The following is a 27,859-nucleotide window of genomic DNA, read 5'->3' as shown; positions in this document are numbered from 1 at the left end:
TAAATCGAGGGGCTGGGAGCCGGTTTTCTCCTCAAGGGAAACCCAGTTCTTGGAGGGGAAACACAGAACATCATGACGGTGGTGTGTACCGAAGTCGGGGTCACAGGGAGGACGTTCAACTACTACACACACGTTAGACAGACTGCTGGACGGACCCCGCATGGGGGTAGCAGAGCGGTGGGCTGAGAGCGGATGTTAGAGACCATGGGTTAGCAGGGCACTGGGATCCAGGGACAGTACGGGCCGAGCTCGAAAACGGGGGTCTGAGGGGCTGCCTAGCCACCTGTCATTCACCGCTGCAGGACACCCACCTGCCAGGCCAGCTCTGGACCCTGGAAGTATCCCCCGCTTCTAGAAGACTGCCACCCCCACAGACAAAAGTCCCTTCCGAGGCCTGGACCCTGAGTCCACCCCCACTGACACATGGGGGTCCCGAGTCCACCTCCTCCTGACATGTGGCGTCCTGTGTCCAATCCCTGACACGTGGGGCTCAAGTCCACCCTCCTCTAAGACACAGGGTTCCAAGTCCACCCCCTTCTGAGAAAAGGGGTTCTGAACCCACTCCCTCTGACACACGGGGTCCTAAGTCCACCTCTCATGACACATGGGATCCCAAGTCCAAACCCCAATATGTGGGGTCCCAAGTCCACCCCCTCTGAGACAGAAGGTCCTGAGCCCACCCCTCTGGCACATGGTGTCCCCCTCAGAGAAAAGGAGGCCTGAGTCCAGCCCCTATGACACACAGGGTCCTAAGTCCACCCCTCTGACATGTGGGGTTCCGAGTCCATCCCATCTGAAATGCTGGATCCTGAATCCACCCCAGTCTCAGAAGACGAGGGTCCCAAGTCTACTCTCATGGACCCTGGTGGGCTCCTGGGTCCCTAGAGGATGGCAAATCCTTACTCCTGTACCACCAGCTGCACCGAAACCTCTCAGGACCATCTGACCCCTGCTGGACCCTGGACAACAGCTGAGTGGCCTCAGTGCCTGAGCTGGCCTGCTGCCCAGAGCCACATGCACACAATCCTCCACAGCAGCTGCCTATTGAAGGGAGGGACCTGACTAGAGACTGCTGGGCCTGAGTCATCCACCTGACAGACAGCTCTGAGGTCCCCCATACACTGAGAGGGGAGGGGAGGGCTGGCTACGAAACTAAAAGTCAGACGCCATCATTGTAGGTCACATAGGAGAGGGAACACATACACGCTCACATCCGCTCACACGGGCATCACATGTGTTCACTTGGGCCCACACACACTTACACGCACCCACACACATGTAACATGCATACAAATTTGCTTCTTCATGTACAATCACTCAGAATGGCCCACATGTACCTCAGCTCACATGCACAGACATACATATGCTCACACTGACTGAACACATGAAGTATGTGTGCTTTAGGAGATGTTTGCTCCAAACTCCAAAACTCTCCAACATCAAAATAAAAAAGACACATTCTTAGCCCAGCTGCCCATCCCCCCAAAAAACAAGGGTAGAGTTGGGTGGGGACCCCGCCGTGTCAGTGGGAAAGTTCAGACACAGCAGGAACGAGCATCCACGTCACCGCCTCCTAGCAGGGCTGGTCCTGCTGCACATGGAGGGACACCCACCACACCTACCCGAGGGCCACTGTCAGAAACAACGTGGCGATTACAGGAGTGGAGTCCTGCCGTGGCACTGTGGGTCAGCACTGGACTGTGAACCACAAGGTCGACAGTTCAAACCCACCAGCTGCTCCTCGGAAATTCTATACAGGGTCACTATGAGTCGGAATCGACTCGACAACACTTAGCAACAATAACGACATACATTGAGCTGGAGGCCTGGTGTGGCGCTGTGGGATAAAGCAGTGAACTGCAAGATTGGTTTGAACCTAAGGTCAGTGGTTCAAACTCAACAGCTACTCCTTGGAAACCCTAGGACAGAGTCCCTATGAGTTGGAACCGACTTGATGGCACTTGAGAACAACACACATTTAACACTGAATAAGACAGCTTACAAAGGGACAAGCTGCCAGAGATGCAACAGAAGTGAATGCACCTCATCTCCAAACACTTTCACAAGCAATCATTCTCTGCTTTGAACTCTGGGTTGATAGCACGTGTGAGCAGTAATGGAATCCAGACCCAAAGCCACTGCTATGGAGCTGATTTTCCCGCAAAGCATGGCTATCTATAAAGGGTTTCTTAGACCATCAATCTCTATGGGAACAGACAGCATCATCTTCCTCCCTCAGAGCGGCTGGTAGGTTTGAACCTCCACCTTGCAGTTAGTAGTCCAATGCTTAACACACACTACCATCATAGCTCCTTTCATTAATGGAAGGCATGTTGATCTCAAGGGGGAAATTAAAAAATATGAATTCCCATACAATTATATGGGACACATATGTCCCAAGGGGACTCTGATGTGAGGGCTGGTGGGATGAGGCCTATTTTTGCAGATTCACGCAGTTTTATAGATTCCACTCCCCACCAGGGGCAGCATGTACCATAACTGGGACAGAAGCTTCCCAGCAAACCCTAGGCTAAAAATGCTAGCGGGTGGTACTCAAAGAAGGCTTCAAAAAGTTCATGGAAAAATGTAGTTAAAAAGGGAATTTTCCATGGAATGTTTTCAAGCTCCTGCCTATGCCCCCTGGCTCACTAAAGGGTTCAAGAGGTGGAAGACTCATGAACCAGTATCAACCAAAATGAAAATCTAGAGCAACCATAACATTTGCAAAGGAAACTTACTCTTTGGGGGAAAACACTTTTCTTTTTACACTGTGTTCCTAGAGATTAGTCGTGCTAACCAGGGACAAGTGAAGAGCAACAGGATTTGGTGCAAACATTTAAAAAGCTTCCCAGTGAGACAATTCCCAGTGTCTCCATGTCCCAGTTTTCATTCTCTGGGCACTGTGATTTAGAAGGGTGACCGCTCTGGAGCTACCAGAAAAGCAGTTAGCCTAAGATTCAATCTGCTGAAGAGAATGCAAATGTTTAACGTCCCCAAATGACAGGAAACTATTTGTTTTGGAATTGTTTCAATGATTTCAAGGTAGTACACAGAACTCTGAAAACAGTGGGGTGGGCTTCAGGTCCTGCCCAGACTGTAAGCATCTTTCAGGAGCAGACGCTGTTCTGTGGGGTGAAGAATGGTAACGTGTCCTCAGGGGGAGGAGGGTTCTTGTCAGGACCCCTGCCATAGAGTCTATTCTGACTCATAGTGACACCACAGGATGGAGTATAATCTTACTGCCGCATCTGTTCCCCTTGGAGCGGGTGGCTGGTGGGTTTGAACTGCCAACCTTGCAGTTAGCAGTTCAGCACTTGACCCACGGTGCCGCCAGGGTTCCTTGCAATCTCAGCAGGCTCTCAATCTGGCGGTAAGCAAGATGCTCCCTGCTTTCTGAAAGCTCACTTTATGCAACTTCGTTTTTATGAAAGACCTATGAAAGTATCTGTTTTCACAAACTCAAAGAAATTCAACGAGGATTTTCACTTTTTCGAAAACAAGCAAATAAAAAAGCCCAAACTAGTGTCCCGCATTTCTTTCGCAGGAGTTTTAAGAGCAGTCTGCATGCATCCCGAGCAGGGGGAGTGGCGCCCTCTAGCTCCAGCCCGGGGAACTACACACGACATCTCAGCACCCAGCAACCACAGCTGTGCGCCCCTTCTGTGAACGCTGTGTAGTCGTGTGTGTGTGTGTGTGTGTGTGTGTGTGTGTGTATGTGTGGCTTTAGTTAGATGTGCTATTTGGTATGATTTGGTAAATTATGTTTTCAGTCTGGAATTTCTAAAAAAAAAAAAAGCCCCCCTATAAATGAACGGTAGTTGTTTCTTTACTCTAAGCCATTTCAACTTCCAGAGATTTCACAGGACACTCTTACTTGTTACTAGTGGGTAGGGGGCCTTGTATTCTCCTGTTGTAAAGTGGCCAAGGAGGCTGCCCTTATTCAACTATGTTCGCTTCCTGCAGCATCTGCCCTTATACCGATACCATGTACTGTTGGGTGCCATCGAATTGATTCCAACTCAGCCACCCTACGCACAACAAAACAAAAACACTGCCCAGTCCTGAGCCATCCTCACAATCATTATTAACTTTGATTCAACCCATTGCTGCCGTCACTACGCCAGTCCATCTCCTTGGGGGTCTCCCTCTACTTTACCAAGCGTGATGTCCTTCAAACCAGGGACTGGTCCCTCCTGAAAAGTTATTTTTATTATTTTTTAATGTACTGCAGGGTATGACTGACAGTGGGCTACACTAGACTCTAACTCCAGGTCACCCGCATTTTGTGATGCCTCACAGAGACTGTGTGCTTTACAGATTGAAGGTTTGGGGTCACCCTGGCACGAGCAAGTCTATCAGCATCAATTTTACAACAGCCTGTGCTCACTTGTGTCTCTGCGTCCCCCTGAAGCCATTCTCACGACACATCAACTGTGTTCATCCTCCTAGTTCACAATTCACAGGCGAGAACGTCCATATCACTTTTCTGTGCACGGGGCAACCAAGCGATGCGGGTTACTCGTTTTACTGAGACATACTGGGCTAGTCTGAAAGCGAACACACACTATCTCTGAGGGCTGCATAGGTACTAGAACATAGGTTAGCAAGTAAGTGCAGTCGTATCTTACATCGTAGCGAGTCTACGCAGGGTTTCTGGGGAGGTACATCTTTACTAAACTGACTCGATGGCACTTAACAACAACAACAACAACAACATCTTTACTGGAGCAAAAGCTTCATCTTGTTGCTAAGGGCCTTTAAATCGATTCCGACTCATAGAGCCACTGGACTTAAATGACAGCCAAGAAAATCTTACACACTTTGTAACACGTACATAAAACATATAAACTTTACTTTCTGAAACATTTTTATACATATTTGCCTCTTAGAGAGACTTAACTGTGTGTGTCCTTTACCATCACCTTCTCAGTGGCTACTTGAGGGCTCCAAACATCGTGATGCCCGGTCTCACGCCACAGAAACCCAAATTACATTGGGGGTTGTTGGGGTAAATGCCACAACTAGATTCCTTCTAGTATTTAAACTTCTGGGGGGGAGGGGGGAGCTAGGTGGAGCCCCTTTTAAAATCCAATTGCAGTCTACAGAGAGAGAACAAGAGAGGGAGCAATGCCAAGATACTCATCTCTGTTCCATTTGTGCTTTTAGTGGAAAAAGTAGCAAACAGAATTTCCCTAATCCAAACACAAAACGCTCCATTGGGAATCAACGCTGCTGCTACAGATGTTTGACGTTGCTGTTTCAAGCATTCTGGCTAATTGGACTGAAAGCTATTAATGGATCGTTAGCAGTTCTCCCAACAACAACAGAAATGGATGGTGACACGGTTAGCCTTGTGACCCTGTGGCATCCACAGCGTTCTTTTCTTCCTGCATCATCTCAATGAATCCACACAACATGCTGTCATGGAAACACTATGAACAACATCCATATCCGCTCGGGAGGAAACCAGGTGCTCAGAGGCCCCAGGCCAGGCTAAGATCCTCACACTTAGCACAGGGCAGGGATAAGACTTGAACCCAGTGGCTCAGATTCCCAACCATCCCTTCTTCCACGTGCATTTCTGCAAACACAGGGCTATATAAAGGCCAATAACAAATGTCCATAAACCACCCTTGGAGTCCTGGTGTGGCACTACAGGGCAATGAGCAAGGTTGGTTTGAACCGCAAGGTGAGCAGTTCAAACCAACCAGCTGCTGTTCGGCAATGACTCAGCTGCACTTAACATAAACCACTCTTAAACAGTTTCTCTGTTTTCACAGTCCCAGGTGCCGGCATGATGAGGCAGGGTTCTGTGAGTGCACACCCAGCTCTTCCGAATCCACCCATGGCCCAGAAAGAGCTGACCCACCCCTCTTTCAGTTCCAAACATCATCAATGGGCTTAGGGTCCTAAAAAGAAATTAATCTGCCTGTGACTTTATTTCCTGTCAATTCACTCCCACCTGTCTGTCTGTCTGTCGGTGGTCCTGTGGGGGCTTTCTGTTGCTGTGACTATGGAAGTCAAACCTCCAATATTTCTGTGCTGGTAGAGTTGCCCAGGTTTCAACAGAGAACCCAGACAAAGGCACACTCAGAATAAAGGCCTGGCAACTGGCTTCTGAAAACTAACCAATGGAAAACTCTGGGGATCACACTGTCTGATTTAGTGCTAGGATGAGCCCCCTCTGTAGGAAGGTACTTAAGCGGCCACAACAAGGACTCAGGTAGAGCAGCCACAGTGAACATGCCGCACGACCAGGAAGATTTCCAGTCTTTCCTACACGGTCGGAGCCAACTCAAAGGCAAAACACAGCGACGTGATTTCATTCTTACTGCGGATCTCCAGCATCATACAGAAGGGCTTCCAGAAGTTTATGGAAAACGGAATCAATAGATAATGGACTTTTTCCACACCAGGAGGAGAGGTATGTCTTTTGCATCTAAGCAAAGGGTTGTCAAGCAGCTGTGGCCTTACCCACAGGTGCCCCTGGCCACCTATCTTGTCAGCAGTGGGAGCCGAGTGCAGGGGTCAGGAGGAGGAGGACCGGAGGGCCGGGAGAGACCCTCCTCTGGAAAAACATGTTTTTAGGGTTCACCTCAGAGTGTCAAATCCATCACAGTCTCGTTAGAAAGCCCAGAGTATCTGTGAACACGATCATTTCTTAACTGTTTCCGAAGCAGGGAATGCTGGGAGTGGCTGGAAAAGGACTTTTTATAATTTCTCCAAGAAGAATATGGGGGGGGGGGGGCGGCGAGAAACAAAACGAGCTGCAGCATGCCAGGAATTTTGTGTTTTAAATTAATTTTGATCTTTCTTCATAAAAACAACTGAGGCCACGAAGTCACATGTCTACGTGTGGTTCTGGAAGAATTTCTCCTGTGATATTTAAAAGGAATTTTGAGCCATGCATCATTTTATACTGGGAGACGCTGTGTCATTGGTAACATTAGTTGGAAAAAACTTAACTGAATCTGTTCATTTCCTTACCCATTTTGTTTTGTTTTGTTTTGTTTTTTAAACTTAGTTGTTGGTAGTTGCATGCCATGGAGTTGGTTCCAACTCATAGCAACCCTGCATAGGGTTTCCAAGGCTGTAAATTTCTACAGGAGCAGAAAGCCTCATCTTTCACCCAAGGAGTAACTGGTAGTTTCGAACTGCTGACTTTGAGGTTAGCAGCCCGACTCGTAACCGCTACGCTACCAGAACTCCTTGTTTTTCAAACATACAGAATGAAAAAGGAGTCCTAATGACAAAGGTGTGTGAAGGGGCTCTTGCAGGTGACTGCAAACTTCCCCGATGAGAAAAGCTCTCCATGGGAAAGGTGAGTTCAGGTGGGATGGGCTAGTTCCTTAGGCAGACACGTGACCTCTCATGACCTCATCCAGACCAGATCTCAGCAAGATCAAAAGGGAGATGAAGAAAGACGGATGGCAGATGTAAATGCCACCTGCTAAACACTAATTTTCTTTCCTCCACGTTTAATAAAATGAAGGGGGCGAGGTCAAACCCAGAAGGACTAGAAACCCCAAATAGCAAGCCAGGCCATAGAATCAATTCTGACTGGGCAAGTCTCCTGGGCAGAGTGGACCTGCCCCACAGGGTTCCCAAGGCCGGAATCTTTTCTGGAGCGGACAGCCTCCTCCTTCTCCCAGAGTGGCTGGTGAGTTTCAATTGCCAACGTTTCGGAAGCAGCCTAACACTTAACCCACCGCACCAGGGCTCCTTAATGAAGACAATTCACCATCAGCCCAGGAAAGACGTAGACTTTTACTTTAAAACCTCATAAAAGGGGGCACCACATATTAAAGTGTGGCACTGTAGGGTAAGCACTGGACTGCTAACTACAAGGTCAGCAGTTCAAACCCACAATTCGTTCTTCAGAAACCCCATAAGGGATCCCTATGACTCAACAGCACTTAACAAGCTGAGTGAAGAGAGAAGCTCTAGCTCCTGACCCCTCCGCCCCACGCTGACCACTCCCCTGGAGCCCTCCATGCTAAGTGTAGGGAGGGCAACAAAGCACGGGGTAGCAGTGGGTGTGGGCGTAGACACAATTAAGGGTCAGCGTACACCCATCACTTCCATGGGTGGGGTGGGGGAGGGGCCCTTAGGAAAGACTCCGGGTGTCCAAGGCAACTGCCTTCTCTCAGGCATGTGAAGCTGTGAAGCTTACACATGCTAATTCTGTCAGGGCCCCAAAAACGTTTTAAATGTCTAATAAAAATCAACTAAAAAAGGCATGTGACAATACAGCTCCATGATTTTCAAATGGAAAGTTTCAAAATGCAAAATGACCTTGTAACACAACATTTCTGATGGAGGCTTCAAATAAAACCGGAAATGCTTCAATACTTAGTCCCAAGTCTCCGCTTTTGCTGGTCCATGGAACACTTCTCTCTTCCAAATCGAAACAGTGCATGGACCGGTAAATCCTTCTAACACTGCACTGGGGAGAAGAGTCTGTAAGTCTCTACTGGGCTACTAACCTCAAAGTCAGCGGTTCAAAGCCACCAGGTGCTCCGTGGGAGAAAGAGGAGGCTGCTAGCCCCGGATTGGTAGTCACAGAAACCCTATGAGGCAGATCTACTCCATCCTGCAGGGTTGTTACGAGGAGAGGGTATCCACTCAAAGTTGGCTTTTGTTTGACACTTTCAATCCAATACTTATCTACACCTCAAACTGAAATACATTTCAAACCTCAAACTGAAGTGCCTGTGGGGAATGGGAAATGCAAGTTACAGAAAGACAAAGGGGACAGATTTGTTTATACTCCCCCACTGACATAATTTGGTTCTTAATATTGTTTTGGCAAGACAACTCCCTCGTACACTTTTCTCCCCAACTACATCATGAGGACTTTGCTGCCAATTTCTCTGTTCCCTCCCTACTGTAAATCTGTGACTCTTGGTGACCCCACATTTGTCAGACTACAACTGGGCTCCAAGGGATTCCCAGCGGCCGATTTTCTTAAAGTAGATTCTTTCTTTGGAAGTGTCTATGGATAGATTCCAACCTCCAAACCTTCTGTTAGCAGTCAGATGCATTCACTATTTGTACCCCGCAGGGCCCCCCCCCATTACCTCCGCAGCCCCAACCCACTGTCAGTCGAGGCAACATGGGACTCATAGAAACCCTGTATAGGGTTCCTGAGGCTGTCACTCTGTATGGGAACAGAAACCCTTCTCGTCCTCCCTTGGGGCAGCTGCTGGGTTTAAACTGCTGACTTTGCAGTTTTACAGAACCACCAGGATTCTATACACTTGGCCAAAACCATTCGACAGCCACCAAGCACCAGTACATGCCGGGCATGATGCTGTCCTCATGGACACCGGGACCAGACAAAATGTGTGTGTAACAGAGTGTTACCAAGAGCAGTAGAAGCAAAGGAGTCAGACAAGAACAGGAGGAGATGGAGCTGGGACGGGCAAAGCTTGGGCACCACAAGCAGAACTCGCTGTGTGGACAGGGTAGGATGTCTGGCTTTGAGCAAGCATGCTGAAGAAGAAATCCCTCATAGACCAGTCATCCACTAGGCCTCTCCCAGTAAAATTGAATTTATAACAAATAAATGGTCTACTGAAGATAATCCAACACCCACTCCCTTGTGGCCACACTTGAACGTGTCCACGCTGATGGCTGTGTCTAGAATGATTTGCATGGTCAGTGTAATAAAGTGCATTCTGTCATGCACATTGGTTTTGAGGCTTGGTGTGGCACTGTAGGATAAGCATTGGACTGATAACTGCAAGGCTAACAATTCAAATGCACCAGCTGCTCTCAGGAAACCCTATACAGGGTCACTATGAGTTGGCTTGAGGACACTTAACACCTCCACCACACTGGTGCTTATGTTATCTTTCGTCCATTGTTTTGCTTCCAATAGCTGGTACCTTTACACAAAAAGGTAAAGCAAAAACCAGTGTAGAATTGGGAGAAAGAACCTTCTTCCTCACCCAGTGTGTCTGGGGAGACTCTGGGCCGCACCAGTGGTCAAGCTCTCCGCTGTTCACCAGAAGGTTAGAGTTCCGAGCTCACCTAGAGGTACCTTGGTACAAAGGCCTGAAGATCGGTGTCAAAACACTCAGCCTATGAAAACCCAATAGAATACTGTTTGTAACTACTCTCAGTCAACACCACAGCAACTGGTTTGGGTTTTCTGGGGGTGTTTTCATATATTTGAACAAGGTTTCCCTGCCGACCATGATTCCCTGCAGTTTGAGGTGAGTATCCGGGGGCCTGGATGTGGAGTCCACAGGAAAGGAGGGCAGACAAGGCCAGCGTAGTTTCATGTGCTTGTAAGAACCAGACGTAAGTCACTGCCACAGACACAGGGACAGATGGGACCGTATGCCCTTACGGCTTCCTGATCTAAACACCTCTTTTCCATGTGAAAAGAGCATGTTTATTAAAAGCAACTGCATTCTATAATTTCGTTCTATTTTGGAATATGTGATTCTAGAGCTTAAAGAACATGGGAAGTGCTGGTACATCTCTGTTTCTTCATGTGTAATTATTAAGTGCCAAAGTGTGGTGGTAGTGGTTATGTGCCGTGGAGTCGGTTCTGACCCATAGTGAACCTGTACAGGGGTTCTGAGGCTGTAAACCTTTACGGGAGCAGAAAGCCTCATCTTTCTCCCACGGAACAGCTGGTAGTTTCTAACCGCTGACCCTGTGGTTCACAGCCTGAGTCAAAACCACTAGTTGACTTTAACCACGGCTTTGTGGGACAGCTTCAGTTCCTACTTGAAAAATGATTTCTGGGCATTAGAATTGGGGGTTTCCCTAGTCTAAATATTAAGGATCTAGTAAGTCTGATATCCATGTGGGTCTGAAGTTCTGTTCTACACTTTCCCTCCTTTTGATCAGGATCCTGTAGAGTTCTTGATGAAAACGTTCAGTCAGGGTGACTGAGCACAATCCAGGACTTCTGGTCTCGTGGTAAAGGAGGAGGATGATGACGAAGGCAATTAGATCTGAGTCCATACCATTCTCAGATTCCTGGGTCTCCTTCCTCTGCTGTTCAGGTAAACAGAGACCAACTGTTCTATCTCAGGTGGCTGCTCGTATGTTTCTAAGACCTCGTGTGCTACTCACTGAACTAGGGTGCACACATGTCCCCGCGAATCCCCAGTCTCCCAGGAAATCTCAACCACTCTCCCTTGACCCCCAGTCACACAGTCTGTCCACCTGCCAGGGCCTCTGGTCTGCCATCCTGAAGGTCCACCAGGGGCTCTGGTGACTCAGTTAATGGTCAGCAGTTTGAATCCACCCACCAGCCATTCACTATGGGGGAGAAAGACGAGGCTGTCTGCTTCTGTAAACTTGTGCAGCCCTGGGAACCCTGTGGGCAGTTCTACTGTCCTGAGGGTTACCGTGAGTCCGAATCAACACATCCAACCAAGTTCCAAACCTATCTTTGGAGTTCAGCTTTCTTCCAGAAAGACCATTTGTCACCACAAATCTGAAACTCTGACGATTCAGTTCCCCTTTTCTCCTGTCTCCTGACAGAAATCGCTTGGTCATGATTTCAGACATTATGAGGCTGTAGATGCTGGACAGCGACTGGAGCTCGTCAATGTCCCAAGAGGGTTCACAGACTATCAAGTGCAAATCATCCCCCAGAGTTACAGCTCTATGGGAGAAGCTGCTGCCTCCCCGCCACCCCGTCAATGCAAACTTGGACGGTAAAGCAAGACCCCTTCTACGGCTGGTTGAAGCCCTGGTTTGTGGACTCAACTCCCAGCGTATTTCTCAGAAGGGTCCTGACTCGATGCCTTCATTGTAACAAGATGGGATGACGCCTGTTTACTCTAATCTCACCGCTTCCTTCTTTGAACAAGTGACCCACCCCTCAAAGTTCCATTGGTCATATGAGTGGAGGTGGAGGTAGCTGTGTGCCATTGAGTTGGTTCCAACTCACAGCCACCTTGTGTAGGGCTTCTGAGGCTGTAACTCTTTATGGGAGCAGAAAGCTTCATCTCTCTACCGTGGATCAACTGGTAGATTCGAACTGCTGAACTTGCAGTTAGCAGCCCAGCTCATAATCCACTGTTACCAGGGCTCTTGGTCATTTCAGTACCACTGACTTAGTCTAGATTCCTGGGTAGTGCCAACTGTCTGTACTCAACTTGTAACCTAAAGTGGGCAATCTGAACTCACCTGGTGCTGCAGGGGAGAAAAGGCCTAGTAACATGCTCCTGCGAAGACAACAACCAGGACAATGCTACAGAGCAGTACCGCCCAAGAGCACATGGGATCATCCGTCAACACTCGATGGACCCACCCGCGGTAGGTTTCACTCTCAGGTTCCCTTTAAAGTAGACGATTAACTTGGTAATGACACTCAACTTGGTAATGACCAAAGGCTATGCCATTCCCGTGGTGACAGACTGGGAGTTGGAGAGGTGGCTTCGGCTCCACCAACAGCCTAATAACCTATGAAGGGTTTTGCTAATCTTAAAAGCTTACAGAGGATCCTGAATTTGGGGAGTGTTTTGTGCTTATAACCACTGGGTCCTAAATGTTGTTGTTGTGGGGTGCTGTTAAGTCCGTTCACACTCACAGAGACCCCATCCTGCATCATCTTCACTGTTGTGATGTCTGGGACCACTGAGTCAATCCATCTCACTGAGGGACTTCCTCTTTTTGCTGACCTCATAAACTGTTGTTAACTGCCGACAAGCTGGTTCGGATTCATAGCGACTCTGCCCAGGGTTTCTGAGGCTTTCTGACTAATCTTTGTGGGAACAGAAAAATTCATCTTTCTCTCAGGGGTGATTGGTGGGCTCAAACCCACAACCCTGTGGTTTGTAGTCCGGGGCTTACCCTATAGAGCCACCATGCTCCCAGTCTCATAAATAACATGGTACAATTCCTGTTACAAAATTCAAATGGCCAGATTTCAAAACAACTCGAGTTCAAAGAGTTTTACAGATTCGGTCATTGTAACAAGCGCCTAAGTATCCAGACATGTTTTCAGAAATAAGCCCAAACATCTGTTAGGCAATGACAACTGACTTTTTTTTTTTTTTTTTTTTTTCAATCGATTGGGTTGGGGAACAGTTTTTGGAGCTGACGACTGAAATACATTCCATGAGTCTTAGGAAACAGGCAGGGCTGGTGTTTACTACACAGTTTGTTTCTAAGAGACTAAGTGAACATTCACGGAGATAATAAATGCTTCAGCTCCACGTGCTCCTGAGAACATACTGATTCCCCAGAACAGAGGCCAGATAACGTCTGCTAGTGAACACATGTCCAGCCAGTCCTGAAGGGACAGGACAAACGAATGGAAAAGCCCCCACAGCCTGACTTGGGGCAGACACCACAGACTCATCTCCTCCAGCAGGGAGCAGCACAAACCCCAGTGGGGACCCAGGACTTTTCCATCCTCTGTGTCACAACCTGACCTCAGGGGGAACGAGAAGGCAGAAGATGGCTGATGTAGTAACAGAACTACAACAATGGGTGGCTTTGATGAACAGAGCTTTGCTTTCTTGACAATGGGAGGCTCTACACCTGAAACTGGGAAACCAGCTTTAAGGGAGTGGGGGAAGGGTCTTGTCTCAGCTAGTTTCCCTAGCTGGTCATCCTTGGGGTTCTGGGGTCTTCAGACACTGTCTGTGGCCTTCTTCCAGGTTGACAAACAGACAAACCTAAAAGACTGTACCTGTGTATGGTGGAACCTATCGGAGAAGGAAAACGTATATATTTTCCACTAACAGAGAGCACATGTGCTGGTGGCAATGTGGGATAAGCACTGGATTGCTAACTACAAGATCAGCGGTTCGAACCCACCAGCTTCTCCGTGGAAGAAAGAAGAGGCTTTCTGCTTCCATAAAGATTTACAGCTTCTGAAACCCTATCTAGGGCTGCTCTGAATAGGAACTGACTCAACGGCACATAACAACAACAGCGACAGAAAACTCGCAAGACTCGGAAAAACAAGGCTTCCGGTGGAGTCCTTTCGCGCTGTCAGAGGCTTCACTACCTCAAAGCCTACGATAGGGTCTCAGAGTATAACAAAGAGACCCTCATTCTCACATGGGGTCACAGCTACAGGTCATGAGTTACGATGTTTCTGTGTCTGGGGAAAACAGGGCTGGGTGTTTACCTCAAGGTTTGTTTCTAAGATGCTAACTAAATCATCCCTGAAAATATATTTTAGATACATGTGTTCATATTGTTGTTGATGTTGTTAAGTGCCATCGAGTTGGTTCTGGTTAACAGGGACCCTGTATAGGGTTTCCGAGGAGCAGTAGCTTGTGGATTTGAACTGCTAACCTTGTGGTCAGTTGTGGTTGATGTTGTTGTCAAGGAGTTGCTTCCAATGCACAACAGAATGAAACACCGCCTGATCCTGCGCCAACCTCACAAGGGTCATTAAAAGTGACCCCATGGCTGCGGTCACTGTGCCAATCCATCTCGTTGGGGGTCTTTCTCTTTTTTGCTGTCCCTCCACGTTACCAAGTATGATGTTCTTTCTCCAGGGAGTGGTCCCTCCTGATAACATGTGCAAAGTGTGAGAGACCAAGTCTCGTCATCCTGGTTTCTAAGGTAGTATTCTGACTGGATTTCTTCCAACACAGACTGGCTTCTTCCTGGTAGTCCACAGCACCCTCAGTATTCTCCTCCAACACCTTAACTCAAATGCATCAATGCTCCTACGTTCTTCCTTAGTCACTGGTCAACTTCCATATGCATGTGCAACGAATGAAAACATCATGGCTTGGGGCTTGGGCCAGGCACACCTTAGTCCTCAAACTGGTATTTCTGCCTGACGAGTAGTCCAGTAGCGTAGTGGTTACAAGTTGGGCTACCAACCCTAAGGTCAGCAGTTCAAAACTACCAGGAGTTCTGCGGGAGAACGATGAGGCATTCTGCTTCTGTACAGATTTACAGCTTCGGAAACCCTGCAGGGTCACTATGAGTCGGAACCGACTCCACGGTACTTACCAACAACAAGTAGTCCAGTGTTTATCTTACAGCACCATATGTTTTAGGGGTGGTGACACAATTCAACCTTTCACAGCACGCTTCCAACCAGAGAACACCCAGAATACAATGCTTCCCAATGCGTATGGCACACAATGCATACGGCACACAATGCATACGGCACACACACACACATACCCCCGTGAATGAGAGCAAGACTTACCAGAAAGCACTGGAAACACAGCATTTACAAGGCTGACAGGACTAAGCCCAATCTAGAAAAATCGATGTGAGGGATAGTTGGTACATTTTAAATTCAATTCTTTTCTCTGGTTTCCAAATGATGTTACTAGTTCCCTGGCAAGGTATGCGATGAAGAAATGGTGTGGACCTCCTACAGGGGCACACCTAAATATGAGCTCACCCGCTTGTCTTTCTTGTGACACAAGAAACCTTTCCTGACCTACGTCTGAAGATAATCTCTCTTGTTGGTGTTGGGTGCCATTAGTGAATTCCAACTCACAGCGAACCATGGGACAGAGCTGAACGACCCCACTGGAGTTCCTAGTCCTGATCCTTAAGGGAGCAGATGACCACACTTTATCATACGGAGCCTCCAGCTGTGTCCTAATCATCAGCCTACAGGTGTGCACCTGAGCACTAATGGTTGTGCCACCAGGGCCTCGTGGTGATTCCTCTGAATAGCTGACATTTTCTGCTGGAACTTTTCTTTGCTGGCAGAACACTTGGGCTCCTCCAGTTTCCAGAATGCTCCTTTGAAACCAGGATTGTGGGGCTTTGTCTCTTGGACTTGGAACGTGTGACCTGGCAGGGACCAGTCCCCGGAGAAGGATATCAGGCTTGGTAAAGTGGAGGGTCAGTGACAAAGAGGAGATGGACTAACACCTGACACCAAAGATAACCTCAAACAACAATTGTGAAGTTGGCTCAGGACGGGGCAGTGTTTCGTTCTGTTGTGCATGGGGTCGTTATATATTGAAAGTGACTTGTTGGTACCTAAAGACATGGGTAAGGTTACCACATGCTTTTGTCACTTGGGAAAGGTGACTGGCTTCCCCTAGGGGGTAAGGAGTCTCCTTCCCTTGAAGGGTGGGGGTTGGATTCGGATGAAGCACTGTGGGACCGCAGGGCTTCACAGCAAAGCCTTTCTCCTGACCTCCCAGCCTGCACTCAGGGCGGGGCCTCAGGGCAGATGCCCTGGGATGCTGGAGCCTGGCCCAGCCCTGCCTTCTCCTTCCTCTTTCTGCCTCTCGCTGTCCCTGTCTTCCAAGGATTATTCTGACAGGACTTCTTCTAAGACAGACTTGCTCTCTTTACTGAGGACAGCCTTTCCCCTCCTCACTCTGTGCTTCTCTGTCTCTCTCCATCACTGCTGTTTCTGCCTCTCTCTCCCCATCTGTCACTCTCCACTATATGTATGTGTACCTGGCTTTCTCTCTCTCTCTCTGTCCATCTCTGCTCTCTTTTTCTTTCTGTCTCTCTGTCCAGTTCTCTATTTTGGACTCTTTCGTTCTCTCTCTCTCTCTGTACATATTTCTTTCTTTCTTTCTAGTGCTCCCTGGGTTGTATGGATGTCATTTGTCCTTCTGTGTCTAAGAATCACTATTTACCCTCAATCATTTGAATTTCATCTAGAGAGTCTTTGGGAGGTTGTTCCTCTCTCTTCCCTTGGATTTTCTGGTTAGTCCAGGGCTCGCCTGACCGCGAGTGAGAGGATTCCACTCCTTACATTCCAGATTCTCTAAATGCTAACTATAGAAGTATGTGGTGGTCGCATGGGATCCATGGTGGGGGAAGGGCTACAAAGACTATTCAGGACACAAACGCATGAAGGATGATTCAAATCACAGGCCTAAAACATCGTTCTCAGCTCTAATTAGCGGTCATTAACGGAGCCCTGCTGTCGGATGAGCAATTTTCATCTGATGCTCTTGATGAAGAGAGAATGATGGCCGTGAAATTGTCTTCAGAGGTGTGAAGGTCACATTCAAGGTCGTCTAATGTGAGAGGTTCTGGGGCACTAGTAGGACTTTCAAAACAAAGGCCAGTCAAAGAGCTGGGCCTCTTAGCTGCTCCTCAGATACCCAGAAGCAGTGGGCCCACCTCATCCGTTCGAATCCAGCCTCTGTTCAAACAGTATGCTGCTGTGCTGATGCTGTGTGTACAACATACAACTCACAGCCACCCTCTGCAGAAGGTCTCCACGGCTCTAGTTTACTGTGAGAGCAAAAAGGCTCATTTTCTCCTACAGGGTGGCTGGTGGATTTGAACCGTTGAACTGCTGGTTAGTAACCCAACACATAACCCACTATGCTAACAAGGCTCCCTTTAAACACGAGTATGCATATACTGTTGTTGTTAACGTACCATAAAGTCGATTCTGATTCATAATTGTACACCAGAACGAAACACCGCCCGGTCCTGGGCCATCCTCACAATTGTTGTTACGATGAGCCCACTGCTACTGCCACTGGGCCAATCCATCTCATTGGGGGTCTTCCTTTTTCGTTGACCCTCCACTTTACCAAGCATGATGTCCTTCTCCAGGGACTGGTCCCTCCTGATATCATGTACAAAGTGAGTGAGATGAAGTCTGGCCATCCTGGCTTCTAAGGAACATTCTGACTGTACTTCTTCCAAGATCGGTTGGTTTGTCCTTCTGGCAGACGGTGGTGCATTCAGTATTGTTGGCCAACAGCACAATTCAAATGCCTTAGTTTTTCTTCCATCTTCCTTATTCATTGTCCCGCTGTCCCATGAATATGAGGTGACTGAAAATATCAGAGCTGGGTCAGGCACACCACAGTCCTCAGAGTGATAGTTTTGCTTTCAAATTTTTTAAAGAGACCTTTTGCGGTAGAGTTGTCCAATGTGACACGCTGTTTGATTTCTTCATTGCTGCTCCCATGGGTGCTGACTGCTGCTTTAAGTCTATGAAATCCTTGGTGTCAATCTTTCTTCCAGTTTCTATGACGTGTTATTGGTCCTGTTCTGAGGACTTTGGTTTCCTTTATGTTAAGGTTTCATCGTAATGAAGACCAGAGGAAATGAAGTCTAGGATCTATGCATGAAAATTAGCCAATAAGAACCTTATGGGTCACAACAGAACACTGTCCAATTCAGTGCTGGAGGCGGGGTCCACACCAATGGGCCCCAACACGCCAACCATGTGACGATGTCCCAGGATTGGGCTGCAGTGTTTGTTGTATATACGGTCACAGTAACTGTGAACTGGAGCCATCCTGGGGTCAATGAGCAGCAGGAGCAACTGGATACAAATTTACTTTTGATGTGCAAACTCACGCTAAATCCCTCTACAAAGTAAGAGGGCCCATCATTCAGTGCAAAGAAATCCCAGGCCAACACAGATAGGATGGGCACAGCCTATGAACCCCATAAAGGGTATCGTCCCCGTCCACGCTTGAAGGATACAGTGGCTTAAGTACACCCAAATGGGAGATGCCAGAGCCACTTGGACAAAGCCAGGGCCCAGAGAAAGCAGCTCCTGGTGACCCAGACTGGATTCGCAGAGCACTACAGGTTCATGAAACCAAAAACACCCACTGCCATTGAGTCAGGCCCGGCGCCCAGCGACCCTCCTCTAGGAGAGGCGAACTGCTCCTCAGGGTGGCTGAGACTAAATCATTACAGAGCAGACTGTCTTATCTTTCTCCCCACGAGGGGCTGGTGGGCTTGAACCATCAAGCTTGTGATTAGCAGCCTAACCCACAGAGTCACCAAGGGGTGTGAAGGCAGATTTAAAGGACTGGTCATTCCACTCACAGTTAAGCGAGCCAACAAATACTACAGGTAGGCCTGGGCCTGAACTAAACAAAACCCAAGCGGAGAAAAACCTCCTCCCAAGATTCCCTAGATGAAATCCAAACGACTGAGGCTAAAATTCACTCTCAGACACAGAAGGGTAAAAGACATCTGCACAACCCAGGGAGCAGTCAGAAAGACAGTGGGCGACATGGGGGGGGGGGGGGGCAGCCTTCCCCACCCACCAGACCTCGCCACCTTCTGCCTTGGGTAGATTTCACTGGGTATCCAAGCCCCTAACTGGTTCCCCCACATAGAAGACATCACTTTAACTCTACCATTTCCCAAAACATTCCAATATTGTTCATCCAAGGGGGCTTCAAAAAGCTCTTGGAAAAATGGAATTGCAAGATAATGGAATCTGAGCATGACTCTTTGAAGTCCCCTGATATAACCACACACACCATGGTGCCCCCCCTCCCCAACCCCCTTTTTTTTGGAACAAACAGCACGATGTTTGTATTCAGTGAGTGGCAGTCCCGGGCAAAGATGGCCAAAGGACACCGTGCTTTCCAAATGACCACACAGTCTCGGGAACAAGAGGTCAGCTCTAGAGCAGGTGTTAGAGAACGCATGGGAAGCTACTGCTAAAACAACATCTAGGGGACGAAACAAGGTGAAAATGGTTTTTGAACTCAAAAAGATCAAAATGGAAGGTAAAAAAAAATGAAAGCAAACAGGGTGATAACACAGAACGAAGCGGGAAGGGAAGGCTACGGTACAAAGTTGGGCCTGCTCCTCTCTCCAAACAAGACAAGCGCTGCCATGAAGATCATGTATAGTTACCTGCGTCCGTATCTGCAAAAAATGGAACAGCCAGCAAGAAAGAGAAGGAACCAGAAATTCAGTGTCTCAGAGTTGGATTGGATAAGGTTACATGGAGAGAAAATATCATTTAGAAAACCTTGTGAGAATTCTAGCTTGAACTTGGGGGAGGGGGACACTAGGGGACATGAGGATAGAAGCTAAATGGTCAGCTCCCGTCCAGGTCTTAATCTTACTTAATGCAAAAGACAGTAATAGTAAAATATGGGTATGTTCACCAGATGGGGAACGCCTGTTATAAAAGAAAACACCTTCTCATACAAAATGACGATTAGACATTTATCTTAACAATGTAAGTGGGTGGACATAGTCACACGTGGGCAACAGCAATCAGAATGTCTGTTCTCTAGAAAAATCTATGACTCTGTAACATTACGGAAAACTAGGGTCAGAGACATGGCCGACTGGTGCTGGACTCACACTGGAGACGACCAGGCTGTGACATGGGAAATCCATTCAAATGTATTCAGTGGTTCTAACTCAATTGCCCCAGTTGCCAAAGTCAACAGAATTGGGTTTGCTAAACAAACTACAAACAATCCATCTACTTAAGGGTTTGTATGGCTCTGTGTACTTTATTACTTCCTTGGCAGGTGACATAGCAAAGTAATGATTTAGAATATACTAGAATTAAAAAAAAAAAAAAGACATTTTCTTTTTTAAGCTGGAAATTGTCTTTTGTGGGGCGTTACCTTCGGGAGACTCCTCTTGGACGTACGTGCCGGTCAGGTACCTGTGCACCAGGGCGGACTTGCCACTGGCCAAATTACCCACAATGCCCTGAAACAGAGGAATGAACAAGCTTTCAGGGAAAATTTTAGCCACTCGAACTGGCCGTCTGCAAATAAAAGGCTAAAAGTTGTTGTTGAGTTGTGGTTAGGTTGATTCCAACACCCTGTGTGTGTCAGAGTAGAGCTGTGCTCCACAGAGATTTCAATGGAGAGGTTTTTCAGAAGTAGATTACCATACATTTCTTCTGCAGCACCTATGAGAGAACCTGAATGCCCACCCTTTCAGCTAGTCATCAAATGCTGTGTTTGTGCTATCCAGGGATCCCAAAGTATTGTTGTTGTTAGGTGCCATCAAGTCGGTACTGACCCATAGTAACACTGTGCACAACAGAATGAAACACTGCCCAGTCCTGGGCCAACCTCACAATTGTTGCCACGCTTGAGTCCATTGATGCTGCCACTTGGCCAATCCATCTCACTGGGGGTCTTCCTCTTTTTCTCTGACCCTCCACCTTACCAAACATGATACATGATATCCTTCTACAGCAACTGGTCCCTCCTGACAACATGTTCGAAGCTGAGAGACAAAGTTTGGCCATCCTGGCCTCCAAGAAGTATGTGCCAGTCAGGTACCTGTGCACCAGGGCAGACATGCCACTTGATCAATTCAAAGTCATCACAAACAAGTATTGGTTGGGTGGACAAAACTGAGCTCATTAATTATTCTGGTGCACTAAAGGGACCCCCAAAGCTCATGCTCATGTTCATCTCAGAGTCAGCAGCAGAACAGTGGCCAACCTTGTGTACAGCACGCCCGGGCTGTGGTGTTCCTTCGGCAAGAAACACACCTGCTGGTCTTCTGGACAAGGCACATGGGGGCAGCCAGTCAACCCTTGTTCTGTATCTCCTCAGAGGGAGCACGCTACCAGGTCAACTTGACTCATGGGGCATAGTGGCAGGACACAGCAACAGAGGGTAACTACTTCATGTGCTCCGCTGCTGGCTGAAAGGCAGGGGTTCAAGTCCACCTAGAGCCACCTTAGAAGAGAGGCCTAGTGATGTACTCTTGACCAATCAGCCACTACAAACTCTAAAGCGTTCAACTCTGACACACACGATGGTCACCAGGAGTCAAAATAGACTAGGGACAACTGGTTTTCTATTTTGTTGTAGGAGTAATGTGGGAGATAATAAAGGTATGCTGGTATAATACCCCATCCTGAAAAGATGAATTAGGGGTTGGATTCTGGAGGGTCTCTAACCACTGCCTGAAACGTTCCCTATATTCAGATGACACCTCCTCCGAGAAGGCTTCCTAGAACACAGTCTCGGCAGGAACCTCTCCTTAGAGCTCCTTTAGTGTGGTGACACCCTCTGCTTGACAAACGCCAGCTTACGGATCAGATCGCTCTACAACACCGACAATTCCCCAAAGAGCAGGAACAGTATCCTAGTCATCTTTGACTGTACGCATCCTGAGCAGCCCCCAGCCAGCGATAAACTCAACCACACTGAGTGAATGAATACCAGAAGTATGCATGAGGTACTTTATTACTTCTGCTCAGCGCCAGACTGCAGACGACAGCTCCGAAACATCGTTCCACCTCCTGAATTGAGTCCTGATTTCTATTACCCTGGGCTGCTGTCATCGGAGAATGTCTACCAATCTATGATTCTTCTGCTCAAGGGAACCTGCCGTTTGTCAGCTTCATGCTGAGGAAACCCAAGACAGGAAGCCGCAGAATTAGAGTTTTAATTACAATGAGAGCTGCTCTTTCCCAAGAATGAAAGGAAACGCTCAAAACCAATCATTCGTCCATCTGTGCTTTCCTGGTTTAGTAAAATGTGCTCCTCAGTGTGGAAGGGTTGTGCAAAGGCTGAGGCTGGACCCTCAGAAGGGGGAGCTCTGTCAGGGACAGGGGTGCGGATGTTTTCTCTAGCTTGAGTGACCAGTTCACAGGTCATCTCATACTGGGACAGGACTTGAACCTGAACCGTTGGTAGAAACCGACACCTGAGAGCAAGGAGGAAACAGACAAGCTGAAAAGCTACTCCAGAACCAGACAGAGATCTTGGGGCAGAAGGTGAAGGTTCTGAAGAGCCTAAAGAGCTGTATCCTCTGGGGAAGCAGTAGGTCTGCCGCATCCCTGAGGGTGAAATAAACACTGTGCTCAACTGCTAGGTGAAAGGTTGAAGGCTGGAGTTCATCCAGAGGTACCTCGGAAGAAAGACGTGGTGATCTCCTTCCTAAAAACCAACTGCTGAAAACCCTATGGGGAGGACAGAGTGGGGTTGACACACAGGGGTTGCGGTGAGTCGGCAGCTGGGAGTAGTTCAGTGGTTGTAGAGGACAGGGAGCGGTGCAGTAGCAGAAATCATTGCGGCAGACGTGAGGATGGGCAGGAAGGGTCCAGAGAAGGAGTACCATCATGGTGGGGTCATGCAGCAGTAGGAAGGGGATTAAGGAGTGTCCCCGTGGAGCAAGAGCACTGGTACTGGGGGGGCAGGAGGAACGGGGGTATGAGGAGGAGTAAGGAGAGTCCCCGTGGATCAGGACACTGGTACTTGGGTGCAGGAGGGACGGGAGGAGCCATAGTGGAGGAGAAACAGAAACTGACGCAGGAGGAGTGTAGGAGAGGCCACCATAGGCTGGCAATAACACCACCAGCACCCTAAGTCACCCACGAACAGCAGAGCTCCGGGCATTACCACACAGCAAGAGAATAAGAAAGGAGGGCCGGTTTTTAAGCAGCTTCCTCCCTTGTCCACACTTCACCACTTACTGCCTATTATGTGGATTCTGAAGAGGAAATCACGGCTTTGGGTAAAAAGACAACTGGAGGATCTATGAGTGCAGGGAAACGGTGGTGCCTGTTCCTGACTAACGCGCCCTCTGCAGGCCGGTTGCTGAATTGTAGTTACTGCTTCCCACTGGAGGTTACCACCTGGAACCTACAGTCTATTATAGTGAGCAGGGCTGGGCCATCTTCCAGAACAGCACAGAAGCAAATCACGGTTGACTATTTAACCACATCTCGACTTCCAAAGGCAGAGAGCCTGCTATACCACCATTCTTGAAAAGGATGCAGACGTTGATCTTCTGTCTGGCACACTCTCAGAGACAGAATAGTCCATAAAGAGTCCAAAGGAGGCCTCCTTTGATGTCACTGGATGGCTACCATGGAGGCCGTCAGAACCTCGGGGCCTATGGCGCTGACTTAAAGGGCCACCTGGCTTGGCTGACACACTTGATGGGGAACAATTGCAGCCCTGTGGCCAAGTGGAGACTGCCCTGCAGGACAAAAGGGACACTTTCTCCGGACACTGAAGACCCAGACAGAGGGTTGGACCGTACGTATACAGTCCCTGCTGGACTGCGGTCTGTCCACACACAGGCCAGAGGACAGGACCCTACCTCTGAAAGAAGGGAGACCCTAGGTCAGCAGCCTCCACTTCCTCCAGGAGACACGGCTACCAGCTCTAGGAGCTGGAGAACCTTGAAGCTGGTTAAGTTTGGGGAAGACAAATCCAGCGACCACCCCCTCCTCTGGTGGTTATCCAGAAACACTCACTGGCAGCAAGCATTGTCCATGTGGGGGCCTGAAGATGCGGGTCACTGCAGGGCTCTTGAGGAGTGATAGTCATTAAATGCCACCACTGGGTTGAACTCACAGGCTATGTACCCCAGAGATAACGGTCAGTTGGTAGTCGCCATTAGCAGAGTACCCACTAACCTCATAAGGCTGTTTCAATTTCCATGAACTAAATGGAAGTACAAAGGGAACATTTAGGACCTTTAGACCCCTGGCCACACCTGGCATGTCAGTAGTGACTATCGGGTTGGGCACTTTGGAGGGAGAATACTTCCATCACTGTGTAAGCATCTATAAGGAGGCCTGGTGGTGCTGAGGGGTAAGCATGGTGCTAATTGCAAAGTTAGTGGTTCAAATCCCCCAGCCACTCTGAGGGAGAATGATGAGGCAGTCTGCTACTATAAAGACTGCACACTGTACCAGAGAGCAGTTCTACTCTGTCTACGGTGTCACTGTGAGTGCGAACCAACTCAAGGACAGTGGGTTTGGGTGTTTTGTGGTGTTGTGGGTTACTGCACTGGACTGCAAGGTCAGTCTGAACCACAAGGTCGTGGTTTAAGGTTACCAGCCACACCTCAGAAACTCTATACAGAGTCGCTATAGGTCAGAACGGACTAAACAGCACTTAACAACATGGAACCATGCTGGTCCAACAGCAGAAACGCTGGTTCAAGCCTCAGCTCTGCCACTTATTAGCTGCCTTGTCCTTAGGCCAGTTCTTAGTGTGTCTGCGCCTCGGGTTCCTCATCTGGGCAATGGGTTGGCTGTGGGCACTTGTGTGCTGTACACGAGCATGCCCAGCACGGAGTAGGAGGCTGCTAAGCCTTCATCATGGTCATGAAACACTCTTCCTACTGCTTGTGTTTAACCACAGAACTGATGGGAACCTGGATGACACTTGAGGGGTCGTCTTCACAGGGTGGATCTGAAAGTGGCTCATCTGTGTGAAACACTCCCGGTCACCTTCATCCACCCAACAGCCATGTGCTCAATGTCTTCTCTGGGATGAATGAAGAGCTGGGTGGAGCAGTTACAAACGTACCAAAAACAGAGGATGGAGTCCTTTCGAGGTCAGCCCTTTGTCTTCCACGAGGAAGGAAGTGGGAAGTGGTGGGCAGATGCACCAGGAACAGGCCAGAGCCTCGGGGGAGGAGTGAGGTGGGGACCCAAGAAGGAAAGGAACCCAGACGACGCCAGCCAGGGGCTGATCAGGGGAGGATGTGGCTGACTGGGATGGCACAGGAGATTGTGAACCACGACCTCCCCAGGTTTCAAGGTGCTGAGACAGCACCTTCGTTCATGTTGCATGTGCTGCTTACAGACGTCATCTGTACCCGCCTCAGAGAGCTGGAGGAGACCTTGAGAAGCAAGGACACTGGAGGGGCCTGGCCCTGCCCCGTGTCCCGTCCTCTAAGCTCCGCAGACGTGGAGTAGCCCAAGGCCTCTGAAAGTCAGCGAGGCCACCACACAGGAGCTGGGGGCTAGGAATGGCAGTGCAGGCTTAGGCAAGAAACAGGTTTGGGTTTGGAAGGGAGAACCACGTGGGTCCACGCTGCAGCCACCAAGCATCCCGAGTCCCCTGAACCACACTCTGCTGGCTCCGTTTCACAGTCCCAGTGTGTAAACACTAACACACGTGCACATGAGAACTTTCAGTACGCACGAGCACACGCAACACTGATAATCCTATGTAGGGACAAGGGGGCTTCAAAAACTTTGTGCGAAAATTCCATTCTCTTTCCGTTTCATTTTCCCTGACCTGTTTGCGATGTTCTTATGTGTTTGTGCACGTATGTATGTATGTATGTATGCATGCATGCATCCATGCATGTATATGCATGCATGCATGTATGCATGTATGTATGCATGCTGCTGTGGGTCGAGTCAGTTCTGACTCATAGCATCCCTGTATTGGGTTTCTGTAGTTCTCCATCTTTATGTGAGCAGACAGACTCACTGTTCCCCCATGAAGTGACTGGTGGACTCGAACTGCTGACTTTGCGTTTAGCGGCCCAACACGCAACCCACTATGCTACCAGAGCCCCTCGTTTGTGTGCAGTTACATATATATATATATATATATATATATATATACATGCTTTTTGACAGATAGATAAAAAATAGATTTCGTTTTGTTTCTCAAGCATTGTGCTTACCAAAATAACCCCGGGGTGTGTGTGTGTGTGTGTGTGTCACTGCTGACCACAAGGTTGACAGTTCAAACCCATCAGTTGCTCTTGGAAAACCATGCACAGGCTGGCTAGGAGCTGGAACCAACTCAATGGCTCCAAATAGCAACATATGTGTATCGTATGTATGAAGGGATTTCAAAAAATTTGTAGAAAAACAAAATTAAAAGATAATGAAATATTTCCAACATCTTTTTGAAGCCCCTTCTTACGTGTATTTGTGTATTTCCCCCAATACCATATATGTCATGGTAAAGGACACATTCCATTGTGAAAGCACATATGATCTCTCCCTCCTGTCCTTGTTAAGGCTGGGCCGTGCAGCAGGGAGGGGCCAAACGTGTAGCCTGTGATACAGCCATTGTTTTTTCACATGAGGAAATTTGGAGGTTTTAAATACTCCATTTGAAAGAGTATTGAAACGTCTGTAACAAACGCAAAACTCTTCTTTAACGTTAGGGTAACACTCAGCAATAGAGCTAACAGTTGCTTGTCTTGGTTTTTTTGTTTTAATGATGAATATCAAGTTTGGTGCCTCATGGTATAAACCGCTCCTGGTATTAGTAAAGCACAAACTTGTGTGTGTGTGTGTGTCTGTGTGTCTGTGTGTAAAAGACAGAGGGAGAGAGACAGAGAGAAAGAAGATGATGGGGTGGAGGCAGAGAAACAGAGGGAGACTGTAGGGGAGACAGAACCATGAACCCACTCCAGCTGGGCACCTAGTACAGTCCTGCTCGGCTCCCCAGGCCCAAACTGTCCACTACACCTGGTTCTTGCCAATGGCACAACACCTAGAAATGACCCTCAGATGTGCCCACACGGCCCAGTTCCATTCTGACACCCAGCCCACACCCTTTTCACAGGTGAGAATGACCACCACCACAACCAAAGGGGACCACACTCACCACTTTGAGCTCGGGGACAGATCGGCTTAATGTCCATTCCTGGCTGTTCACAAAGGCATCTGTAAAACAGAAGGATAGGAACAGAGGTAAACAGCATGATCCCATCCATGTAAGGGCCCAGTCCAAACAAGCCCACGTGCCCTTTTTAAAACAAGAAAACATCTGAGGCCATCCAACACCCTGAGGCACTCTCGACCCGATGGCTAAGCGCCAGGACAAGTGGGTGTCCAGCTCCTTCTGCACTGAGATGCAATGATGTCAGGCAGCTTCACAAGACCGCTGCCCCTGGTCACTTTCCCCGTGTAAACCGTGCTGACCAGCACTTCGGGCTGCCTTTACAGAACTCTCCTTCGGCAGCTTCACAAGTACGGATGTTAAAGGTGGCTCTTCCGCAACGGACCCTATGGTCAAGCACCTGGCTTTTCTTTTCTTTTTTAATTGTTGCTGTTGTTAAGTGTCCTCAAGTGGGTTCTGACTCACAGAGACCCTGTATAGGGTTTCCAAGGAGCGGCTGGTGGGTTTGAACTGCCAACCTTGTGGTTTGCAGTCCAATGCTGATCCTACAGCGCCGCACTGTTTTATTTCTGGATGGTGGGGATGTGGTTTACTGTTATCCTTTTTTTTATATTATCATGTATTACTTTTTATTTTTCATTATGATAGAAAAAAATATTCTATCCAGCCAGGTTTCTATGTATAATTTAGTGACTTTTAAAAAAAAAAAAGCAGTACTGTGAGCTCCACCTCACACCGACCCTGTAGGGCAGGCTAGGAATCAGAACCGGCCCTCAGGGTGTCTAAGGCTGTAGATCTGGACAGAAGCAGGCGGCCACATCTTT

At 48.3% G+C, this 27,859-nt stretch overlaps 1 protein-coding gene across 3 annotated transcripts in view; it reads right to left on the bottom strand.

Annotated features, from left to right (window-relative positions):
• The window catches only part of AGAP1 (ArfGAP with GTPase domain, ankyrin repeat and PH domain 1), a 664,804-nt gene that overhangs the window by 438,552 nt on the left and 198,393 nt on the right, over positions 1-27,859 (bottom strand). For all 3 annotated transcript variants that reach the window (XM_006866772.1, XM_006866771.1, XM_006866773.1), the window contains exons 2-3: positions 27,021-27,079; positions 20,295-20,382 (exon numbers count right to left, since the gene is read on the bottom strand). In XM_006866772.1, the coding sequence (XP_006866834.1) occupies positions 20,295-20,382; positions 27,021-27,079 (147 nt within the window). The remainder of the gene's footprint in view (positions 1-20,294; positions 20,383-27,020; positions 27,080-27,859) is intronic.

The sequence above is a fragment of the Chrysochloris asiatica genome, unplaced genomic scaffold (assembly GCF_000296735.1).
Source record: "Chrysochloris asiatica unplaced genomic scaffold, ChrAsi1.0 scaffold00096, whole genome shotgun sequence".
In the NCBI taxonomy this organism is placed as follows: Eukaryota; Metazoa; Chordata; class Mammalia; order Afrosoricida; family Chrysochloridae; genus Chrysochloris; species Chrysochloris asiatica.
The sequence above is the reverse complement of the archived record's forward strand: the minus strand, read 5'-3'. Positions and strand labels throughout refer to the sequence as shown.